This window comes from Ostrea edulis, chromosome 9, assembly GCF_947568905.1.
Source record: "Ostrea edulis chromosome 9, xbOstEdul1.1, whole genome shotgun sequence".
NCBI classification, from domain to species: Eukaryota; Metazoa; Mollusca; class Bivalvia; order Ostreida; family Ostreidae; genus Ostrea; species Ostrea edulis.
The window spans coordinates 11,514,438-11,539,683 of NC_079172.1; the positions used below are offsets into that span (position 1 = coordinate 11,514,438).

Consider the following 25,246-nt stretch of genomic DNA (forward strand, 5'->3'; position numbering starts at 1 on the left):
TCTATGTCTAGATGTGAACATTTTCTATGTCTAGATGTGAACATTTAATGTGAACATTTTCTATCACTAGATGTGAACATTTAATGTGAACATTTTCTATGTCTAGATGTGAACATTTTCTATGTGTAGATGTGAACGTTTTCTATCTCTAGATGTGAACATTTTCTATCTCTAGATGTGATCATTTTCTATCTCTAGATGTGATCATTTTCTATCTCTAGATGTGAATATTTTCTATCTCTAGATGCGAATGAGTGTAGAGATGGCTCCTTTCTGTGTCATGAAGATGCTGGGTGCCTGAACATGATCGGTTCCTACTACTGTATCTGCAGCCTGCCGTTCTATGGGAATGGCAAGTCATGTGAGGGTCAGTATCACAGTGATATCCAACCAAATTCCTAGTGTGGCCAATTTTTATGCATTCATTCATCAAACCTTCTCAGTCTCTTTGAAGCTTTACATCAGAAGTGTTGTTTTTTAGAGTGTAATGCTCCATGCAGACCCGGAACATATCAAAAGGGATCGTGTGAAATCAATGAGCAGAAACAGTGCATTGGTATGTTGACTTGTTACAACTCTCAACTCTAAAAAAAAAAAAAAGGAAAGGTTAAGAAGATGTCAAAGAAGATGTCAACACACACCATTCCAGTTTTTATGATGAAACTTTGCAGAGAATCTGTACGGCCTAAGAGTGGGTGACTCATAATTTTTAGTCAATTATCATATGTGAAGGTCACAAATGGAGTTTTCAAACTGTTAGTGTATTGAGTGTCATGAACAAGAAGAATCAAACATTACCTAATTTTAATTGAGTCAGAGAATTACCCATTTGAATTTAAGGGCAAAGACTAAGATCATTTGCACACAAGTAAAATGAGGGCTTGAAACATGATTTGGCTCTCATAATGATTGCCCTTGAAGATAATGACTTGTGATTTGACCTATTATCATACATAATTCTAAATAAGCAATGATTGATTTTTGAAGGCCCTGCATCATAGTTCAATAGCACTATGACCTTGAGATAAAAGTATTTCTGAATGCTGTGACACTGAAATCAGGTTACAATTTGTTATATGTCAGAATGAAGAGAGAGGGTAAAATCAGTCATAGGTCAAGGTCACTATTGCTGATAGAAAATAAACATATGGATATGCTTAAATGTGTAACCTTATTGACCTTTATGGAAGTACAGCATTAACTTGACTGTGTTTTATTCTTACAGAATGCACTAACCAGTGTGACAGAGGTTTCTACATGTATAGCAAATGTGGAAAAAGGGATGATTCTAGTTGTCGCAGTAAGTGGGATAAAAAATCAATGTATGATTGAACATCGCTTGACCTTCAGATATTGTAGTACAAGGTTTTTCTGTACAAATTTCAGTGTGCCATGGAGAATGTTTAGACAGTCACTATGAGTACCAGAGATGCACACAGTCACAGAATAGAGTCTGTAAAGGTTTGTGAAGCATACACAGGTTTACTGCCAGTGGACATGATAATTCTTCTGTCATAGAACACAGTGATGTGAATTACGTCATTAAACAGTTGTCTCTCTGGTTACAGGGAGAGAGGAATTGAAGCCACCTGTGGGCGGTCCTAATGTCATCATGGAGGACAGAGATGATACTTACAAGAACGACATGACCACTATCCACCACAGAGAAAGTACCCCTGGTCAGAACACGCACACCTTCATGTTTTCTAAAGGTAAGTCATGCTGTCCAACACACACACACCTTCATGTTCTGTAAAGGTAAGTCATGCTGTCCAACACACACACACACGCCTTCATGTTCTTTAAAGTTAAGTCATGCTGTCCAACACACACACACACACACACACACCTACATGTTCTCTAAAGGTAATTTATGCTGTCCAACACACACACACACCTACATGTTCTCTAAAGGTAATTTATGCTGTCCAACACACACACACACCTTCATGTTCTCTAAAGGTAATTTATGCTGTCCAACACACACACACACCTTCATGTTCTGTAAAGGTAAGTTATGCTGTCCAACACACACACACACACACACACCTACATGTTCTGTAAAGGTAAGTTATGCTGTCCAACACACAGACATACGGCAGACATTTACAGCATTGTATTTCACTATATACTGGTATAGTGTGTGTAATACAGCAGACATTTACAGTATTGTATTTCACTATATACTGGTACAGTGTGTGTAATACAGCAGACATTTACAGCATTGTATTTCACTATATACCGGTACAGTGTGTGTAATACGGCAGACATTTACATTGTATTTCACTGTATACTGATACAGTGTGTGTAATACGGCAGACATTTACATTGTATTTCACTGTATACTGATACAGTGTGTGTAATACGGCAGACATTTACATTGTATTTCACTATATACTGGTACAGTGTGTGTAATACAGCAGACATTTACATTGTATTTCACTATATACTGGTACAGTGTGTGTAATACGGCAGACATTTACATTGTATTTCACTGTATACTGATACAGTGTGTGTAATACGGCAGACATTTACATTGTATTTCACTATATATAATGTATATAATAGTTTATTCACCAATCAAGGGCCCTCGGTGGGCATGTACATGTTAACAGGCAATTAATTATAACAATGAAAATAAATAACAATCATTTAGAAGTACTACCGGTAATACTGACAGAGTTCACACTTCTGCACTGCACATATCTATATAATTATATATGAAATACTGATTACAGACAAGATTTAAATTAACAACATGATAAATAAACAGTGTGTGTAATACGGCAGACATTTACATTGTATTTCACTATATACTGGTACAGTGTTTGTAATACGGCAGACATTTACAGCATTGTATTGTTTTAGGTTCTGGATTCTACATTGAGGTGGCCTTGAAGTACCTCCATCCAGCCCCTATCTTTTCTCCTGTCAATCACACCAGTCAGAATGAGCTGGACAGCTTCCAGGGAGACAAATCTGTGTTGGAGAGTTACTGTCCCTTTCCAATTCCTGTCAAATATCAACTTTATTACAAAGCCCATAAGGTAACGGGTCGATGAAATTGAGAAGTTACGAACTCGTAAGCGTCAGTATTGTTTTGTGTAATATCACCTCTAGAAACCTGGTATACCGTAGGTGTTCTTATTTTAGTCAGATTCATATTTTAGCAGTGATGCTAGAGTACTAATATATTTGTTTGCACTATATGAAACTCCGTTATTCATTATCATACATAGAAGAAGCAATTTATCATGATTAAAGCTCTGCACCAATTTGAAATGAACTGAAATTAGAACACATACAGTATTTGTACGGGCTGTTTATCTGTATTTTGTTACACTATTACTGATAACATTTACTTCTTTTTATAGAATGTTTGATGGAAAATACATATCCTATATAAAAAGATAATGATTTTACTCAATATGCAGTTTCAATGAAGAATTTTTTTTTATTTCATTTCTGTAGAACATTACTTACAAGGAGAAACAGAAATTTGGACATACACTTATTAGGCCCTGTAAAACGTACACCCAACACGGCCAGTACCCACCGCAGGATGACACGACAGAGGGGTCCATCATGTGCTCTCAGCCAGGCCCAGTCAGCGGAGTCTTCTCTGTGTTAGACACCCAGTTCACCACCAGTACATCCACATGGGTGGAGAAAACGGAGAGGTTAGTCATTAGACATCCAGTTCATCAACAGACACCCATTTCACCACCTGTATGTTGACGTGGGTGGAGAAATCGGAAAAGTTCATCCGAAATGTTAGTCATTATACATTAAACTAGTTTGTCAATAGCACCCAGTTCACCGCTAGTACTTTGACATGGGTTGTGAAAATTAAAAAGGTTAATCAATTTATAAAGGTGCTTTTCATGCAAAAGTGCATCGAGTTTTCTGTTACAAATGAAACGGCAGCTTTTTTACGTGCATATAGGTAAACTCCACTTGTGAAATCTATTCTACGAAGGTTCAAATGTCTATAGTGATTTCAATTTCAGCTGTTACCATGGTTCAAAATTATTTAAGTGCCACCACAGAAAGTTGTTTCAGGAATTTGTAATGGGATTCTCTGACTGAGATGTTTGAATTGTGTTTTCTAGCTGTCTGCTGAGTAATGCGGCCTGTCTGAACTGTACCAGACACTGTGCCAGACAGATGTTGTTACAGCCGGGGGAGTGTTCAATAGCCGGGGGTGACAAAGGCCAGTCTCCACGACTCCCAGAATGCTTCACATGCTGCACGCAGAGCAACTGTAGCGACGTCTGCAAAACTTATCATGACTACATCTGTCAGACAGAGAGGTAACGGCAATTTTCTCCTCCTGACTAATTTATTATCTCATCTACTCATTGAGACTGGGTTCTGTCATGTACATATCCATACATAGTGGCTAAAATAACAAACACTTGTTGCAGTTTACAAACTACTTTAAAACAACCCTGGTATTTTACTTGCTTCTACTTCATTCTATCTTCAGATGCAAGCAAGGAGACCTAATTGAATTTAGGCTGAAACCTGTGTACCATCCTAAAGGTGACTTTTTGTGTCACATGGCTCCATCGCCGAATCAGAAACTCCTTGAACTAGAATACACAATCAAACATTACTACAACACATTGATGACACAGAGTTTTACCATATATGGCGACGAGACATGGCAGAAGACTGGAAAACTTAAATCAGAGTGAGCAATTTGTATATTGATAAGGCATAATGTTCAATTGGTAATTTTACGCTTGTATAAGTTCGTCTTTACTGATATTTTCTGTTGCTCATGTTTGATTGTACCATTTCAATTCCTTTTGTATCTTCCTGTGGCATATGAATGACTCCTAAACACCATGAAAATGAAGTGCCCATAAAAAGTTTTGACAGCACAATGAAGGAGGAAAATTTTAACATGCACACAGAATGTCATTGTAACTTCATTTGTATGGTGTTGGTCTTAATTTTGAGTAGGTGTTGCAGGAATTGTTTATATCTTACAGTAAGCACATTGTTAAAGTGGAGGTGGACTCCAGGTTGGATGTGATACCGGACATCATTGAAGGGTCCCCTGGTCAGAGAGATGTAACAGTGGGCAAGTACAGAACTGCGGGGGAGAGTGTCAGAAGTTCCTACATCCAGGGGTCTTCCGCGCCGGTCAGGCCAATCAAGCCCTACATCGAAACATCACAGACATTTGGTATGAAAATCAATCTATCTCTGACTCGCCACTTGCGGCTTTCAAAGACTGGGTGTAAAATAAATGCCACAGAGCAGGTTTTATTGTGACAGATGTAAATTTGGCAAAACCAAGAGGTTGAGGAGTGTCATGCATTATTAACCTTGGTGGTTGTGAATTTTAAATAGCAGCTTCATTAATATCTACTACAGAAATATGAGAGATTTGAAATTTGGCAATTATTGTTTGGGCTGTTTGGAATCTTTCACCAAAATAAAAGGTCTATATGGTACATGTATAACACAGTTGTTTATCTGAAAATCAAACAGCAGAAACTGATTACTCTAAACTTGCATAAGAATGAAGTTTTGTCAAATCTGTTCCCTTTGTATAGTTTGATACTGTTGATTTTTAAATATATGGTCAGAATTTATTTTCGTGTAATTTTGTGAGAAGCAACACTCACAAAATTAAAATACTTTCTTTTATTCTTATATTGCTAATATACATGTAAAAGCTCTTGATTAAAAGACCAAACATGAATTCTTGTTAATGCGATTTGACATCTACAAGTCATTGCATGATATTCAAGTACTCGTGTAAAATAATTAATCTCCAGTAACTGATAACTTCAGCAGTGTTTGTGTACACATTGTGGCTGGAAAAACACATGGAGTGTATTATTTTGTTGTACATGTAGGTTAATGTGGAAAAAAGTATACTATCTGTTTTATACTGTTATGTAATTACGTAGGTAAAAAACATTGTGATGATGATGCTTTGGAGTACTTGATCTCAACCAACTCTGGGCAACCCTTCCAACATCTGCAGACTCTGCAGGGCCGTTACCTAGGAAACTTCACCTATGTTGTCACCAACAGCTCTGCCCAGTCATTGGTGAAGATAGGAGTCTCAAAGCACTCCTCCATTTTGTTTTCACTGTATCCTGGAGCAACTCTGAAAGAGGGAAGTTTGAAGGGCAATATTTCCCATAATTCCACCCACTGGAATCTGAATGTGACGGGGGAAGTGGAGTCATGTCCAGGTAAGATTTATGTGAGCCATGTGTCGCTGTGCGGCAGTCAATCCTAGTGACTGAGGTGATGTATCCAACCAAATCCAAAAAATTCATCAAAATACTTGTATATATCTTGATCGATTATAAGAGTGACATTTTGAAAAGTAAAATATTCTCTGCTCATGGAATCATTCTAATTTACCAACTTAGAAAACAGAAGAATAACAACAATCTTTGTTTGATGTTCTTGATAGTGTAGAGCAACTTTCTGACTCTCTACCAGGGCTGTCCAAACAGTTCATGAACACATGCTATCTTTCTCTTTATGATAATAACTGTGGCATGTGAGTGTCCTTCGCGACCTTTACAGACCGCAATTTTTTCATTTAATTTAAGCAAAAACATTCAAAACCACCTTATTTTGACTTGGAATTTTACAACAAACATTTTAGTGTATGGTATGTAAATCTATTCCTACTTGAAATTACCAAAACACCACTATTCACAACTTTTTGGACAGCCCTCGTAACTATAAAGAATGTATTAAGAACACTTTCTTATGATTAATTACTAGAGTGACAGGTTGAAAAGTAAAATTTTCTCTAAAATCATTTGATTATTAAATAATTAAGCCAAATTGGGTCAAGTACAATTTGCTTTATTCCCTTGATTGTAAGAGTAAATTTTCTCTCCACTGGTCAGGTATTCTGAATGTAAACATCACGGATGCGAAATATCCCAGCCGACCTCTGTACCAGTATGACATACAGGTCAAGTGTCCTCAAAACTTCTTTCTGGTGTTTTCTGTACCTAGTGGCGACAGTCCACGGTCAGACAAACAGTTCATCGTTTCCGTCAGGGACAATGTCAGACGATTCCAACTTCACGTGTACCGTGCCAGGGCAAGCCAGCTTAACACATGTAAGTCATCATCACAGCTTAACACATGTAAATCATCACAGCTTAACACATGTAAATTATCATCACAGCTTAACACATGTAAGTCATCTTCACAGTTTAACACATGTAAATCATCATCACAGCTTAACACATGTAAATCATCACAGCTTAACACATGTAAATTATCATCACAGCTTAACACATGTAAGTCATCGTCACAGCTTAACACATGTAAATTATCATCACAAATTAACACATGTAAATTATCACAGATTAAAGACCCAAAAAAAACACCGTACGGTTGCTCCACGGATGACTGAATGTGGGCGGAGCTTATCCATGGTCAATGTTATTTACCTGGCCAAGAGATCGGTTGTTGTGTATATTTTTATGATATACACAGGAAATTTCTCAGGTTATTACAAATTATGATTAGTGTCTTGATTTGTGCAACAACAACAAAATAATTAAAATTTCTACCTACATGCATACCGCATTTCTATTTCCCGTAAACCTTCAAACTTGGTCATATTTATGTATTGCAAATGACAGGTTTAGCCCATTTCTAAATCTTTGCTTTTTAAAACTTCTAATTGAATTGATATATATCGTATATAAATAATTTCCGAAATATAATATTACCGACGTTTCCAGGCACTTCCTGGTGTCCTGGGAGTTCGCGGTGTCGTGGGTGTAGTAGGTAAAATATCCATGTTTTGAGAGGATGAATAAATCCAAGTAGATCTGTGTACATGTACAACCAAATGAAGAATGGTCAAGATACCCCTCAATATGGGCCGTCTGTAGGGTTTCTGTAGCTGTATTGTTTGCGTAATGGTGGTATCCCAAACAGAAGCTGACACGAAGTCCCCCTCCCCCCCCCCTCTCTCTCTCTCTCTCTCTCTCTCTTTAGGGTTTCTGTGGACGTAGTGTTTGTGTAACGATGGCATCCCAAACAGAAGCTGACACGAAGTCTACACTCCCTCCCCTCTCTCTCTTTAGGGTTTCTGTGGACGTAGTGTTTGTGTAACGATGGTATCCCAAACAGAAGCTGACACATAGCTAGTCTACCCCCCCCCCCCTTTCTCTCTCTCTCTTACTCTCAATCATTGACTAAATGAGTAATTATTGTCATAGGTATGCAACACTATTGCCATGCCATATTATTTCATCTATATTATTGCTACAGTTTTACACATCTCTCTCTCTCTCTCTCTCTCTCTCTCTCTCTCTCTCTCTTTATCTTTATAAATATAAAACTGATAAATTATAAATCTCAATCTCTCTCTCTCTCTCTCTCTCTCTCTCTTTCTCTCTAAATATAAAGCCGTGATAAATTATAAGTAGAAATATCTCAATAACTTATTTATGCTTTTTTACTGTTGTTTGATTTCTGATTGTGTAATTTATAATCCATGTGGTATCTCAAACAGAAGCATTTTTTAAACTACTGTAACAGTTTTACGCATGGGCAATATAACCATTATACATGTTGATGTGCTGCGTCAATAAAGAATTGTTCATGTTTTTATAAATATAAAGCCACAATAAATCATTAATAGAAAATATTCCAATAACTTATGTTTGTTTGGTGGGTTTTTTATTATTATTGTTTGATTTCTGATTGTTTAATCTATAATACATGTATAAAGATGGAGAGAGAAAATACGATGATAAATTGCATTGTATAGGGGACGTTAGAAATTAAAATATTCTAGGTGCGAGTCAATGCTATCAAAACTCAGGTATACTGGGGCTTTCCTCGAGCGGTCATCATTAGCCATGATTGTTATCAAAACATCTTTCTCAGGTAGCTGTAGACCACGGTCTCTGCAAACGTCAATCAACCTCAGCTCTATTGTTAAAAGTTTGATTGACCGGCGGCTTATCATTGATCGCGACACAGGTAAAATTTGGGGGCGTTAACTTAAAGTTGGGTCTTTAACACATGTAAATCATCATCACAGCTTAACACATGTAAATTATCATCACAGCTTTACACATGTAAATTATCATCACAGATTAACACATGTAAATTATCATCACAGATTAACACATGTAAATTATCACCACAGATTAACACATGTGAATTATCATCACAGATTAACACATGTAAATCATCATCACAGCTTAACACATGTAAATTATCATCACAGCTTTACACATGTAAATTATCATCACAGCTTAACACATGTAAATTATCATCACAGCTTTACACATGTAAATTATCATCACAGCTTAACACATGTAAATTATCATCACAGCTTTACACATGTAAATTATCATCACAGCTTTACACATGTAAATCATCATCACAGCTTAACACATGTAAATTATCATCACAGCTTTACACATGTAAATTATCATCACAGATTAACACTTGTAAATCATCATCACAGCTTAACACATGTAAATCATCATCACAGCTTAACACATGTAAATCATCATCACAGCTTAACACATGTAAATTATCATCACAGCTTAACACATGTAAATTATCATCACAGCTTAACACATGTAAATTATCATCACAGCTTTACACATGTAAATCATCATCACAGCTTAACACATGTAAATTATCATCACAGCTTTACACATGTAAATTATCATCACAGCTTTACACATGTAAATTATCATCACAGCTTAACACATGTAAATTATCATCACAGCTTTACACATGTAAATTATCATCACAGATTAACACTTGTAAATTATCATCACAGCTTAACACATGTAAATCATCATCACAGCTTAACACATGTAAATCATCATCACAGATTAACACATGTAAGTCATCATCACAGATTAACACATGTAAATCATCATCACAGCTTAACACATGTAAATCATCATCACAGCTTTACACATGTAAATCATCATCACAGCTTAACACATGTAAATTATCATCACAGCTTTACACATGTAAATTATCATCACAGCTTAACACATGTAAATTATCATCACAGCTTAACACATGTAAATTATCATCACAGATTAACACTTGTAAATTATCATCACAGCTTAACACATGTAAAATTATCATCACAGCTTTACACATGTAAGTCATCATCACAGATTAACACATGTAAATTATCATCACAGCTTAACACATGTAAATTATCATCACAGCTTAACACATGTAAGTCATCATCACAGCTTAACACATGTAAATCATCATCATGAGACAAAGACTGAAAGGTCAGCAGATTTAAAAAATTTAAATGCTGAATCAACACCGAATTTTCTTTTGTATTTAGTCAAAATTTTAGTTCATGTGTACTAGATTCAATAGCGCTATATTCTAATCAGAGGTACCTTGTTTGATATGCCCTCTCAACAGAGTTGAAAGGGACATATTATTGCAATTGATGATGGATTGTTTAGCCATGCAGTAATTCCCTGCTATGGTATGTTTTCTTGTTTGCAGTAAGTGGTCGGGAATCCCAGCTTGTTCATTCCACAGAGGCTGTAGTCCCTCCTCATTTCTCGGTCCCGTTCATCGTGTCCGTCTGCGGAGGAGTATTACTGCTCATTTTTGTGTCAGCGGTTGGAATTGTTGTCAAATTTGGTAAGCAACACATTTAACCATATGTAATTGATTTAAAAAATGAGAGAGTAAATTAATATTGATGGGAATTCATTTTTTTCGTGTAACTGCAGTTTTTTTGGCTCAGAGTAATGAATAACATCAGAGGTGGGGGAAAAATTTAGTATACAGTCTGTTACATCAGTAATGAAAGTAAGTACACATAGAAAGAAAGTTAACCAGCTTGTTGCTAACAGGTCAGCCTCTGGGAGACGTCCTCCAGTTCCGATGGTGTCATCTGGTCCTGATGGTGATTTATATGACATTCCAGTTTATATACGCAGCCTGTGTCTCAATGACTGTCTTCTACCTAGTCATCATTGCCAGTAATAGGTAAGGAGCATTTATAGAAACTTCAAAAGTAAGCAGGTTTTCTCCATTTTTATTCCTTTCCAATTTATTGCAAGAGGGGACATAGTAATGAACCTGTTCATGTGTGGGTGAGTGTGTGTGTGTAACAACATTGTAGACACTATACAGGCCACAGTTTCTTGTGTGGGTGAGTGTGTGTGTGTAACAACATTGTAGACACTATACAGGCCACAGTTTCTTGTGTGGGTGAGTGTGTGTGTGTAACAACATTGTAGACACTATACAGGCCACAGTTTCTTGTGTGGGTGAGTGTGTGTGTAACAACATTGTAGACACTATACAGGCCACAGTTTCTTGTGTGGGTGAGTGTGTGTGTAACAACATTGTAGACACTATACAGGCCACAGTTTCTTGTGTGGGTGTGTGTGTGTGTAACAACATTGTAGACACTATACAGGCCACAGTTTCTTGTTTCGTTGATTTGGTACTTCATATGTGGATTTGTTATCAAGAGAGGAAGAACCCTATTGATTATGGGGTCAAAGGTAAAAGGTCACACAGGACTTCATAGAAAAAAACTTGACACTCATTGTGTGGGGTATAACCCATCTTGCAGAGCTTGTTTAATTTTGATTTTGCACTGAGTGTGAAAAATGCTTCTGAAATAGGATATCCCAGATTTTTATTTACAAACATAAAATGATGGGCCTATATTATTCCATGTATGAAGTTTTGATTACGAAGAATAATTCTGCATCTTACAGCCTCTTGCTCCGATACATTTCAGTGACACCACAGCATTTCTGAGAAACTACCAACACCAGCGATCTGTGAAAACAGCATTCAGTAGTCTGGAGTTGGACCACTTGCAGCACCATTTAGAGGTGGAGCTTCAGCGACAAAGCAAGATGGCAGCAGGCTCAAAAGAACAGTGCGAGGTCAAAATGAGGAGTGTTATTCAGAAATTCAATGAGGTATGTACAGCATACAAATAAATATTGTGGAGCACTGAATGTATTTTTCTTCTAGGGCTGAATTGTGAGAATAATAGCCAAAAATGTTTCATCCTTTGAAGTGTAAACTTTTGAATGTTTATGGTTCCAGGTGAACAGCTTGCTTGAGAAAGAAGTAAAAGACAGGGTAACTGTTGATAATATCAAAGATCTTCTGTCACGACACAACGAAGATCTCATACAACAGTTCACAAGCAATCTCAACAACTACAAGTAAGTAGATTTGTTCTATAACTCTGATTTTAGAAAGTGAAATTACTAGACAATATTTCCCCAATATCAGAAATTTTATTCTTGAATTCTAGATAACCAACTCCCATCCCATTCCTTGCATGTAGAAATCTGTCCTTTTATCTCAGACCAACAGCAATTGAAATATTAATCTCATGTCATCCAAAACATAATTATGTTACCATGTCAAAACACATACCCTGTTACAGGGGAAAATGGAAATGAGACATTTCTTTACACATCTGTTAACTATTTTCTATAACTGTTCTTTATTATTTATTTTCAGACATGGTTTTTCATTTTCAAACTTGACATTTATTTACATGTATGTTGATAAAGCAATATTGCTGTGATCTTGTAACAGAAATGGTGAATCTGTATCTTTCACAACTACATTTTCTAAAACCTGTATGCATGCTGTTAGCACCCTAAGTTAACATTCCTGGCAACTTAATACATTTGACTAGTGTTTTCAGCATGAGTAGACCGTGTTAGAGGGGGGAGGCACTTTACACTGTGATAATAGTGTAGATCTTGCTTCCCATATTGGGTGTGTTAACAGTATTTAACATGGGTCTGGAGGTTTCAAACCTGCTTAAATTCCTGAATTTTACGTGTCTGGAGGGGGTTTGTAACAGTCTTTGAAAAGTGCTTTATTACATGAACTCATATTTAGTCTTTCTTTCATTTTAAATTTCATAATGATATGTCATGGAAATATGAAAGATGTTGCAAATTTAATTTTCAGAATTATATCACTCAACTTGAATAAATATTGACATACAGTCCATTATATGAATCAGATACATGTGATATTCTTTACATGTGATATTCTTTTTAATGTGTTATCTACGCCGTGTTTCCAGAGAGCGATACAAGAGTTATATCAAACACACAAAAAAAGTGTTTACAGCCAACATCGAGGAAACCTATCGCAGCGTGGAAAGAAGTAAATGGTTGGCTGGCCCAGATTTTCTCCACAAAACTGTCAAGAACTTCGGAGACTTGGAGGGACGTTCTACTAAACCTTTCATGCAGTGGTTAGGAGTACAACAGAGCCTAACTCAGATATCTGGAGGTATGAACTGTTCATTTGTAGGGAAAAGGGGAACTGGGTATACTCTGGAAATAACTGCAAGAATTACCATGTCCTCAAAGGAGGTATTATTCTCATACATGTACTATAAGAATAAAACAGTTAATATTTCTAATGAGTGAAACGTGTGGCAAATTTGAAACCAAAAAAAGATATGAATGGCAAATTACATGTAATGTTAATTAGTGGCATAAACAATTAATGAACCATGACATGATGCTTAATCCTTTAATGACCGCTTATCATGTAGATGATGTCACCATTCCACTCCCCCAAACTCCCAGACTTTCCAAGGTGTTCAGCTCAGGATCACAGTCGTCTAGTCATGCTTCCAGTGCCCACTTCAACAGACCAGAGAGAACTGTCCACAAACACAACATGTGGTTCTTTGCAGACGACCCATTCAAAGCCAAAGAAAACCAGACAAGGTCATCTAAAGATCAAGCTCACACCACTGAGGCACCCCAGTACAGTGGTTACAGTGGATTTTTCTTTGTTATGGCAATAATTGACCTAATCTGGTTCCTCCATCGTATCCTCAAGTCGGTCGGGGTGGCTAGGCTGCTGCTTTACGGATATCCAATCTTTGTTGGCATTAGGGAGAAAACAAGTGAGCATACGAAGATTTCTAGAGTCTGTGTGTAAGTGAGGTGTATGTTTGCTAGTCTATACTGTTCTTATACAGTTTTCAAAGCATACACTATAGCATTTTTTTATGGGGGGGGGGGGGGGGGGGGGTCCTAAAATTTGGCCATTTGTTGGCTGAAAGGTGTGCTAATAATTTTAGTGAAATAAATTTCGATGGACAAGGAAGAGTTACCTCTTTTGCAAATACTGAAGTTGCAATTAGGTGCATATTTGACGAATGAAATTTGGCAGAAAGCTACTAACCGCTAGAATAAACCAAATTTATCACCCAGTGGAAAAAACCGCTATACTGTAATTCCGTACATACTATCCCGATTCACAACAGACATGGATAGTGTAAATTGTCTTGAGACATGTTGTTGTTACTGTACTATATAATATTTTCTCAACATTTTGTAGATATAATGAGTAATTAATTTATTCAGATAATTTCTGTTATTTGCATACATCATGAGTAATGAGGTGGCCATCATTTATTTGCAGATGATAGAAACCCTGATGGGTCAGCTAAAAGGCAGAGTCAGATCTTTCAGTCAGGGGCTGCTAAAACATTTAAAAAATTCTTCATCAAAGTAAGCATAGTTTGTGTTTTCAGGGATTTTTTTAGGGTCTGTAGGGGGCCGAAATAAGGCCCCATTCCCAATGTTAAAAACTTAAGCATGTATTTTTCCCAATTTTTGCTTTGAAATTCCCAAACTTCATAATGAAAACAAATCAAAGCAGGGTAGCCTTATTGTTCATAAATCTCCTTCACAGGCCCACAGATTACAATTCTTCTTCAAAATTGTTAAGTAAACTTTTTTGGCCTGTACTTATTTGAATGAGATAAGTTTTAACCAAATTGAAAGTCAGAAGGAGTACAGTTATTCCTTAATACTCTACTCTGCATCTGATATTCTACCCAGCACTCTAGTTTGGTTTTCTCCCTACTTCTTTGTATGAAACATTTCCCCAATTTCAAGCAAATGTCGCTATCTTTCCCAATTGGAAAGGCCCAGGCCCTTGAAATCAAGACCTTAAAAAAAACTTGGTTTTGTTAACAATAGAAACGAAGAGAAATCTTGGAAGGAGTCGTCTTTCTTGTGTCTATGTAACAATATTTACCTTGTGTTGTAAATTTCAGATGTTGTCCAGTATGTTTGTGCCAAAAGTCATCGCCACCATTTTTGTGTGCCTGTTTATATATCTCGTCTCTGTGACAACATTCCATTTTGTCAACAGAGAGACATTTAGCTACTTAGGGTACTACAACAATATGGTAAGCCAATCCCTTGTCAGAATTATTCCCCTGAGCACATATTGTTGTGATGCAGTGAAATAAACCTAGAGTCTTCATTTTTCTCAGGATGATCTTCTGAAGCTGAACGAGGACTTTGTGAATCACAGAATTGAGGCCCATGCAAACAGAATTAACACTATGGAGTACCCCTCATATCAGGAGTTAATGAACATGTATGTACAGCGCCATCTATACTTGCACCGAACACTGGAGAATCAGTGGCGCCACCTGCAGGAAGCCCACAGTGGCTTCTATTGCAGATACAAGCAGAGTCTGGATCCAAATGCTAAATGTACTGAGGGACTGGAATCTAGATTTGGGAACATGGACATGGAAGTGTGCCATTTTGAGCAGATTGAACCTAAATTCTATTCAAAGTAAGAAAAAGTATTTGGAGAAAGAAAGAATTTTGATTGAAGATTTTATTTCTTTCATTATGTATGCATCATCTGTGATGAATATTTGTTAATCAATGTGTCGATGGTGAGTATTTGTTAGTTGATGTGTCAGTGATGAATATTTGTAGTGGCCACGTGTCGGACTCGTCAGTGGCAGAAATACAAATGGATGCTTTCCTGACCAACATAAGGAAACTGATCTCAGATACCTGTCACATAATACTCATCTACATGTCAGTCATCATCATCAAAGAACTATTAGGCACTGTGGTCTGGCTCTGCCTTAAAAGGTGAGTAGTAGGAAGCCTGAGGGGGTAGTATGGTCTGGCTTTACCTTAAAAAGCTTAGTGGTAGGAAGTCCTGAGATGGTACCATTATCGGAAGCCCTAAAACGGCATTGTGGTCTGGCTCTACCTTTAATGGTTAGTGGTGAGAGGCTGTGAAAAGACAGTTTACGGTTTTGCTCGAGTTTGAACAAGAGGCCTATTGGTCACAATACTCACCTGAAACACCTTGGCCCTGCTATTCTTCAGAATTTTTATTACCCTATTGTGGTTCTGGAGAAGAAGTTGAAATCGTTTTTAAAAAATACCAGACATATTTAATTTTTTATGGAATAAAAAAGATAGAATCAAAAGGAACACATTGATAGGGGATATTAAAGATGAAGGGATAGGTGTAGTCGATATAGAGTCTAAACTTAAAGCCCTAAAGGCCATGTGGATTCCACGCCTTATTACAAGTAATCATATCATTAAAAAATATGCAGAAAGTTTCAGCAAAACTTTAAATCTTGACATTGATTATTTAGCTAAGACTTCTGAAACATCAACTAACAATTATGGCATTCTTAAAAATTTTCCAGTGTTTTATAAACAGGTGTTTTCTTGCTTCAACCTTTGTCAAGACAACACAAACCAAACTCTTAACTCCACTGAAAAATTCCTTCTTCAGCCAATATGGTCAAATGCAAATTTTCTCTTCAAAGGTAAATCAATATGTTTTGATGATTGGATAAAAAGTGGAATTTTATATGTTAAAGACATTTTTAATGAGGATGGGCTATTAAAATCAGGTAAACAAATTTATGATTGTCTTACTAAGAAAACGAACTGGCTATGCGAGTATAAGATGATAAGACATATTTTCAAAAAATTTGAACTCGGATATGATTTTTCTAAAATTCCCTACATTAAAACCAAAAATATTGATAAAAATTTATGTTTACAACATAAAACTAAAATTTTCTATTCTACTTTGATAAAGCATAAATTCCAAAAACCCTCGCTTACAAGGTTAAGTAGAGAGTTCCAAATAACAGATAAAAAGGAATGGGAATCAATATTTTTATTGAAAGTTAAATACATTGAAGACAAATCTTTAGCAGAGTTTAATTATAAACTAATACACAACTTATTGAGTAATAATCTCCTTATTAGCAAATGGAACAACACTGTAACAAATAAGTGTAAACTGTGTAGAAATGAAATCGAAAACACAAAACACCTTATTTTTGATTGTATTAATGTACGACATATATGGAAGGTCGCAAGTACCTGTATTAATTTCACAATTACTTGGAAACATATTGCTGTTGGGTTTTATTTGGATAATACTGAGTTGATAAAGATATATAACTATTTTCTTTCTTTTATTGCATTTAGAATTTATAAATGTAAGATGTATTGTAGAGTTGTGCAGGTTGATGAGACGAGTGATTTTGTTATTCGTTCCATCAAGGAATACTTGAGATCGCACTGTCAAGTTCTCAGGTTTTTATATAAAACAAAAGAACAGAAGTTTTTTCAAAATTTTGTATCCAATCTATAGATATTCTTTATATCAAAATTTTTAACATAAAATTTAAACATTTTTACTACTGCTATTATATCTATGCACGCACATGTATGTATACATGTGTATATCTGTGTATTATATATACTTGTGTTATATCTGAAGCCACTATTCAGAGGGTCAGTCCTCTAATAGAGCTGCCCAATGAGTCGGATATGAACTGTCGTGATATGTGTGGACTCATTGTGGCAGCGGGGCGTTTTTGAAAAACAACAACCAAAAACTTATCTTTATTATACACACACTGCCAAATATGTTTCTTACGCAGTATTATTCCGTCACTTGAAATTATGTTGATGTAAATTAATAACTAAAATTGTTTGACATATACTGTATCTATTTTGATTCCATGGTAAAATAATAACCATATCTTATACACATTGTATCTTATATATGTATTTCATTTGTTTTGTATATTTGTATATGTTTTTGTCTTGTTTCATAAATAAAAATCTTGAAACTTGAAAAAAAAAAAAAAAAAAAAAAAATACCAGACAAACGGAAGGACACCGGCCAAAATGTTAACAGAAAGGCTCACATAAGCCAAAATGTTAACAGAAAAGCTCACTTAAGCTTTCAGCTTAGGTGAGCTAAGAAAAAGTGATGGGAGACCATATAAGTGAATTTTTAAAGTTAATGAACTTGGATTCCTTGTCCATTGACAAATTAATTTTCTTTTTCTTGCGTGTATGAATTCCAGAAGGTAAACACAAACACTTTTCAAAATTTATAGAAAACTTTAGTGTTACATTATTGTTATTCTATATACAAAGTACACTTAAAGTAGTGAAATTTCACTTTTATTGTCATAGGTCTGCATTTATAAACCTGCGTTTGATCTATGAAGCCGACAAACCACCGCCCACTGCCACAGGGAGAGACAGATGATGCAAATCAAAAACAGTTTAGTTTGAGTGTGAAGAAAATCTTCCATGTACATTTTACGTGGTGCCAGAGGCATTCTAGACTTGGGTGGGACAATAGTCTGGAAGAACTTGCATTATAGGAAGAACTATTGCATTATTATTTATTGCACAGCAACAGATTTTAATGTGTAGATTGTGTTTGGTGCGTTGCTGGCTAGAAAATGCATTTTGGAAGAATGGGCAATGTCTTGCAGTTCCTTCTGTAATTTACCAATTATATTTGAATTGTTTTTTAATATGAAACTTGAGATCTCATTTATTTTCAATGCTGGTAATTATTCACATATGGCATAATACTTGGTGTGTTTTGTTGTAAAAGTGATAGCCGACTTGGATCACCTTTTCCACAACATACGAAGAATTTAGAATTATAAAACAATGGCTTTAAACTTCCCAAAGTTCCAGAAGATAATTGTAGTGTAGATATTTGTACATGATTTAGAAGTAAACCTAGATGTGTTGTTAAATTTGTATTGTTATCAGAAGGTGCTCGTTTGTTTCTTTGACTTAGGGACACAGCCATAAAATTGTCAGTGTCTGTGATATTTGTTTTCTTACAATATGATTCTCAAGAGGAAATTAAGATTGCTGCATTTTTAGTTATATAAATTTTCATTTTTACAGTTGAGGAATCATAAAACCGCAATGCATCTAAGTACTTATTGGTACATGCATGTCCGGTTTCTGTATCAAAGTTACAGGAAACTTGTGTTTATTCTGATGTATTTTTGTGAAATTCTTCCTTGTATTTAATGAGAGGAAGTCTTGTAACAGATTTTTATTCAAAATTCTTGACTTTTTATATTATTTTGAAACCCAGTACAGAAATTCTTAATACAACATGTTTGTATTAATGGAACTTTGTAATACTTTTGATTACTAATAATAATCAGTGTCCTAGAGATAGGAGTACCTTTTGACTTGTACTTAAAAGCTAGTCATAATCCAAATAATGAACAAAGTCATCTATGAAGGTCTTGCTGTTGGTGCATTTGAAACTTCTCAGTTTTTATTATAAGTAAGCTTTATATGAAGTGTGTTCATGATGCTAGAATTTCTTCTTAGGAGTTGGAAGGTGTTCAGATATTAATACAGGTGATTGAAAAACTCGGGGTTTGACCCAAGCAATGTAGTAACTGATAGTCATGTGACTTCTTTGGCTGCTTTTGACACTAAGGTTGTGTGAATTGACCAATAAATTGAAAGTTGGATTTTGTTCAAATTACTTGAACAATATTAGCGAGTTTACACATAGATGCACCAAATATTGCTCAGTGAAAGCTTTAGAAGATTTATTTTAGTAGTTTTGTTAATAGTATTATAAATTTTATTCCACCAAAGTTTATTTTTAACATTTTATAGTCATGTTTTAATGCAGCTTGCCTGGATAAATAGAGGGTGGTGTATCAAACAATGTTATATGTATTTGAGTGTATCATTGAGATTCTGTGTTGAGGATGTGGCTACGTCTCGTCCCGAGACTAACAGACGAGACTAACAAGTAATTTCAGTTTCAAAAAAAGCCATGATTTCCGGCACAGTCAATGCTTTTATACAGATTATATATTTTTTTGTAACAGATCATGTACCATAATTTCTGTATGAAGACGGTTGTGTGATGACACACATTTTGTTATTTAGACGATGCATTTGTTAGTGCTCTGTGTGACATTGCTGTTTGTGATCTCAGTTTCTATCGCCACATTAAAGAAAAAAACATGATCACGTTTTCTGTATTCTTATGGAGATGACCCCATTTGACCACAGTCTGGTATTTAACAATTATATTCAAAGTTTGTATGCATACCGGTATACTATTTTCTTTTTGTTCACGATTTCTACAAGATGAAGTGATCATCAGCTTAAATTAGCTCCACCATCACGTGATATCATAGGTTTTTACTAAGTCTTTATTATGTGTGATGAAAATACATCTTGTGCGGGTGTCGGGGTAGCGTAGTGGTTCACGCACCCGCTTCTGACTGCTGGGACCCGATGTCAATCGGCAATGGTATGTGAGAGGGTATGGTGGTCGGACACTTGGGCTTCCTCTGGTTTTCTCCCACAAACTGAATGACCCCCTAGCGTCGAAATCCGTGAAAGTCGGTAAATATTTAGTATATAACTAATATTATTATAATAAGACTATTATCTTTTGGAGGAATTTTATTCACTGGGTACAATAAAAATATAGTACAAATTTCATGTTATACAGCAATCGTCAAGATGTGTCAAGTTCATAACTCTCCTTCAAAATTTTAAACGTCAAGTAATGATCATCTTAAAAGTTGTTTTGGTTGGTTTAACATTGCGAAATGATTGCACATCTGTTGGGAATCCCTAGTATCATGACTATAAGCTAGTACATTTTAAATTTGTAATCAAACCTTCTATCGATGGTTGTTTGTGATAGGGGATATAATATCAATCGTAAAAAAGAATAATTGATTGCAACCTAATTATAATTAGATGTTAAATAAGTTTATTCCAATTTTGGGCCCAGAGGGCATAACAGTAAGACAGTTTATAAAGAAGGACATTCAAAAAAGAAAGAAAGTTTACAACATTAACTACAGGTTACATAGACTGCAAACTGCTTGTGGATGCAGCATGTTGGGGAAACAAGTACATACATATATGAATTGCTAATCATGTGTATACACAAGTAGATGGACAGTATCAGTATTATACCAATATATGAATAATAAACTATAATGATTTTTGCAGTTTTAAAGCATCACTTCTTTTTCTGAAAGTTTGCACTAAATATTCACTCAATTTGACAATTACTGGTTTGTCTTCATTAATCATCGACCAAGTAAATTTGATGTTGGATATATATACTGGCGGATTTAACGTTCAATTCTAATTAGATTGAGTTGATTGTCGCATTTTAGTTTTTTGCCATGAGGATATAGTGCTCCAAATTTGGGTCCCCATTGATAGATAAATTTGTCGATATTGTTCTTTAAAGGGAAAAACTGATTGTTTCGAGTGATTCCAGTCGATTTATTCGTTTATAACAGACAGGGGGCTTGAATTACTTTTCACTTGAATAAAGCATTGCGTGACCGATCTACCATTTAGTGTCACTAGTTTGTATTGTTTTGTAAGTTGCCATTCAATACAAAACCACGCTGGTAAGTGTAAAATTTAATATTTTTCAATAGCTGAGAAGACCGAAATAAGAGTTGTTTTATCCTTAAAACCGTTCATGAAAAGCTATATTTATAACCGGTATAAGATTACACTTTGTTTCCGTACCAGGCAGACAAGGATGCACTTCCCGCATGGCTTCAGATTAATCTCTACAAGTGGAAAGTCTCAAATAGAGAAAAATGTTTGAAAAGGAAATCCTACATATAATTCTGGGGATTTTTAAAAACATCATACATGTACATTATTCTGACACGGAGGTTCGCGCCGGTTTTGTAGTAGGCCTAGTATCCTTTTTTTTTTTTTTTTTTTTTAAACTTCTACGTGAAATGTTAAAAGAAAAAATGTAGTTTTAGCCACAGTGTGTTCAACTTTCAGAATTGGAATTGACATATAGATCAACTGGATATGTTTTATAGGGTACCTGTAAAATGCAAAACAAAACGAAACTTAGCGAAACAAGATCAAAACGAAACGAAACCTAGCGAAACAAGATCAAATCGAGATGACATCTAACGAAACGTATTGTATAACCAAACTCTTTAATTGTAATAATAAAAATGGCGAACATCTCATGCCCCTGTGAAAGTTACCACATATAAAAGAAATTCGGGTTGACCGATACTTTTTTTAAAAGCGCTCCATCGATTAGCATCAAACACTGTTTGAAGAAACTGGTGCCTGAGAAAGTTGAAAGCAGGAAGACGTTTAACCTTATTTTATTTCTAATTGCTGAGGTGTGAGTACTTTCAAATATGGAAAAATTATACAGTACCATATTATACGAATATAATTTGTTGAGATATATATTATTAGAAATTATTATTGATACGCAGTAAGTCTAGATAGGACATTAGGAGGTCAGCATTTTGTAAAATCAAAAGGCTTATGAACAGAGAAGCAGAAATTAAGCGAGAGCAGAAGACATGCTCAGAATCCACCGTTTCATATACTTCATACAAATACATATGTATTTAAAAATATCGTAATTTATTATGAAAACTATTAAACAACCCCCTATGGGTGCCGTCCCCTTTTCTCTGTGTCTTCACTTTCTGACCCCTTATCCCCTTCTCCCATATGTTGGGGGGGGGGGGACAAAACAAAACAAAAAAAACAACACAGTATACACGGCTGAGTTTTACTAAACTTCTTTATCTTACGCAAGAAATTCTGACTTAAGAATTTCGTAGGTTTTACTTTTAATTTAAGATACGATGCTTCTGTTTTACTAACGTGTTCTTTTAAAGAAATATTCACAACTTACGATCTGACGCTGCGCAATCGCATTTGTTACTTTCGTATGGCACGCCAAATTCACAAAAATGAGCTAAACATAGTTTCACAGTTGATAAACTAGGTTTATCGACTGTAAACTATAGTTTACGAACTGTAAACTATAGTTAACGATTCGTTAACTATAGTTTTCATCCGTAAAACTATATTTAACGGTTGTAAACTATAGTTTACAAATGCTAATCCAAGTTTATCTGTCGTTAAATAAACGTTAATAATAGATTTTGCTGATGAATACAGATTCACATTTGTAAACTATAATTTACATTCGTTAACTATAGTTCACAATTGTTAATCCTAGTTTCACAAATTGTGATACTATATTTATCAGACTTGTAAACCGTAGTTTACAATCGTGAAACCGTATTTATCAGATAAACTATGTTTTGCAATCGCTAATGATTGTTTTCATTGTTAATTATAGTTTACGCTTGTGAAACATAGATTATCTGTTAACTATGGTTTACATATGTGAAATATAGATTAACGGCGTTAACTATAGTTTACGGTCCGTAAATTATAGTTTACAGTCGATAAACCTAGTTTATCAACTGTGAAACTATGTTTAGCTCATTTTTGTGAATTTGGCGTGCCATACTTTCGCTTTCAAATCTTATAACTGTTACTGGCTCCCACCATAAGAAACGATTTTATGAACCTGACCAATGAATGAGAGATTTTCACACACACCCCTCCGGAAAAAAAAATTATTGAAAAATATAAAGTAATTTTCTCAAAAATTTCCTCCAAACATAGCCTTTTAAAGTCAAACTTGCTGTTAATCGAACTTTATTTTTCCAAGACAATTTATAAAATGAAATTACTAGTAAAACTTTCCTTCTTTCTGATAACTTATTCCATCCCAATTCTTTATATATTGCACTTCTTGAAGAATTCACCCTCATTCCAGTAAATATCCTTACAGCAGATATTTGAATATACCCAGTAGTTCAGGCTCACTTTCAGCACAATTTTCCCAAACTATGTATCTATGGATATTCCAATACACGTACTTGTCGAATGAATGAGAAATAAATTCTGATCAAAGTATCACGACTTACATTATGTTTGAACATGTAATAGTGTGGATTGTATAGGTATATAAACAACTCAACACCAATGGTAGGGTTCTATCAGAGTTTGTATTCTTTTCTAATTAACTCTATGTGTGACACAGAGCCAAATTTCTGGTCAGGTCCAGAATATTCTATATGCTGGTAATAAATAGTCAAATTGTACTAGGAAAATCTTCTGGAAAACACTTCTATATTCTTAGAAGACAATTCAAAATGTGAACAATAGTAAAGAGAGGGAACTTAGACAACCAATGAAATTGGAGAGTTCTATATTCTATAAATATTTACATGGTGCTATTACTGACCATTATGATCTCATAATCTATAAATAACTTTAGAGATATTTGCATATACTATTAAGTTGTACATAAAATAAATTAAAAGTAAAGACAACTTTTGTCATGTACTAATCTTCATAATCTAAATAATGAAATAATATATTTACTTTAGAAAAATATCACCCTGTCACATGCTTCCCCTCTTTGTAAAATGACGTCCTCGTCATTTACTATGACCAAAAAAATATAAATATGGCTTATTTTGAGTAACTTGACTGTAAAGTATGAAAAATCAAAGCTAGCAAAATATATTAAAACTCTTACTAGACTGACTGAACTGACTGGTTTGTTTTGATTTAAAAAAAAATGACTTTAATTTTAATGTTTACCAGTAACTATATCAATGAGAGCTTTAGCTACTGCTTCGGAATTCAACGAGTTAAAAATTGGATTAGTGGCAAGCGACTGCAAATAATCTGTTCTGACTTTCCATTCTGGTTGAGATACTGCTATCTGTTGGTTGATAAGGTAATCGCCTCTTTTCATCCAAGCCGGTTTCTCTCTAGTCCTTTTTGACTTCCTCTGACCCTCAGCATCTTCCTCACCATTTTCCTCATCAGTACTGTTCAGATGGGGTATGTTCCCAACTGTAGTACTAGTATCTGGTAATGCTGTAGCAATGTTGCTATCTGCATCCTCATCTTGAGTTCTGACTTCTTCATCCTTCTCAGCATCCTCAGAAGCATTAGCGACTGTATAAACTTCTACTGCTGCTTCTTCGGGTATATCTGTATGTGCACGTGCTTCGTCTCTCTCTGGAGCGGCTGCAGCTCCTTCCACCTCAGTTAACACTGTATCAGGTGTCTCTGAACTATCTGCAGAAGTTACATAGGGCTTTGGAACTGAAACAGGTGTACTTTCATCGCAGTTTGCAATGTTCTCTATCTCTCCCTCGAACTCATAACTGCATTCTGAATCGCTTTGATCTTGTTTCTGGTTTTTA

General features: G+C 35.3%; 1 protein-coding gene across 3 annotated transcripts in view; it reads left to right on the forward strand.

The window, feature by feature from the left end:
- Positions 1 to 25,246, forward strand: part of LOC125660497 (uncharacterized) — a 65,440-nt gene that overhangs the window by 28,200 nt on the left and 11,994 nt on the right. For 2 of the 3 annotated variants that reach the window (XM_056148520.1, XM_056148519.1), the window contains exons 10-31: positions 245 to 367; positions 482 to 556; positions 1,226 to 1,300; positions 1,387 to 1,461; positions 1,569 to 1,712; positions 2,869 to 3,047; positions 3,472 to 3,680; positions 4,113 to 4,313; positions 4,490 to 4,696; positions 5,001 to 5,197; positions 5,931 to 6,221; positions 6,897 to 7,115; positions 10,522 to 10,662; positions 10,878 to 11,013; positions 11,780 to 11,966; positions 12,097 to 12,218; positions 13,103 to 13,314; positions 13,583 to 13,942; positions 14,464 to 14,552; positions 15,104 to 15,238; positions 15,326 to 15,636; positions 15,786 to 15,947. In XM_056148520.1, the coding sequence (XP_056004495.1) occupies positions 245 to 367; positions 482 to 556; positions 1,226 to 1,300; positions 1,387 to 1,461; positions 1,569 to 1,712; positions 2,869 to 3,047; positions 3,472 to 3,680; positions 4,113 to 4,313; positions 4,490 to 4,696; positions 5,001 to 5,197; positions 5,931 to 6,221; positions 6,897 to 7,115; positions 10,522 to 10,662; positions 10,878 to 11,013; positions 11,780 to 11,966; positions 12,097 to 12,218; positions 13,103 to 13,314; positions 13,583 to 13,942; positions 14,464 to 14,552; positions 15,104 to 15,238; positions 15,326 to 15,636; positions 15,786 to 15,947 (3,850 nt within the window). Of the gene's footprint in view, positions 1 to 244; positions 368 to 481; positions 557 to 1,225; positions 1,301 to 1,386; positions 1,462 to 1,568; positions 1,713 to 2,868; positions 3,048 to 3,471; positions 3,681 to 4,112; positions 4,314 to 4,489; positions 4,697 to 5,000; positions 5,198 to 5,930; positions 6,222 to 6,896; positions 7,116 to 10,521; positions 10,663 to 10,877; positions 11,014 to 11,779; positions 11,967 to 12,096; positions 12,219 to 13,102; positions 13,315 to 13,582; positions 13,943 to 14,463; positions 14,553 to 15,103; positions 15,239 to 15,325; positions 15,637 to 15,785; positions 15,948 to 18,323; positions 20,160 to 25,246 lie in introns of those variants that run through there. The other variant, XM_056148521.1, reaches the window with a different exon arrangement.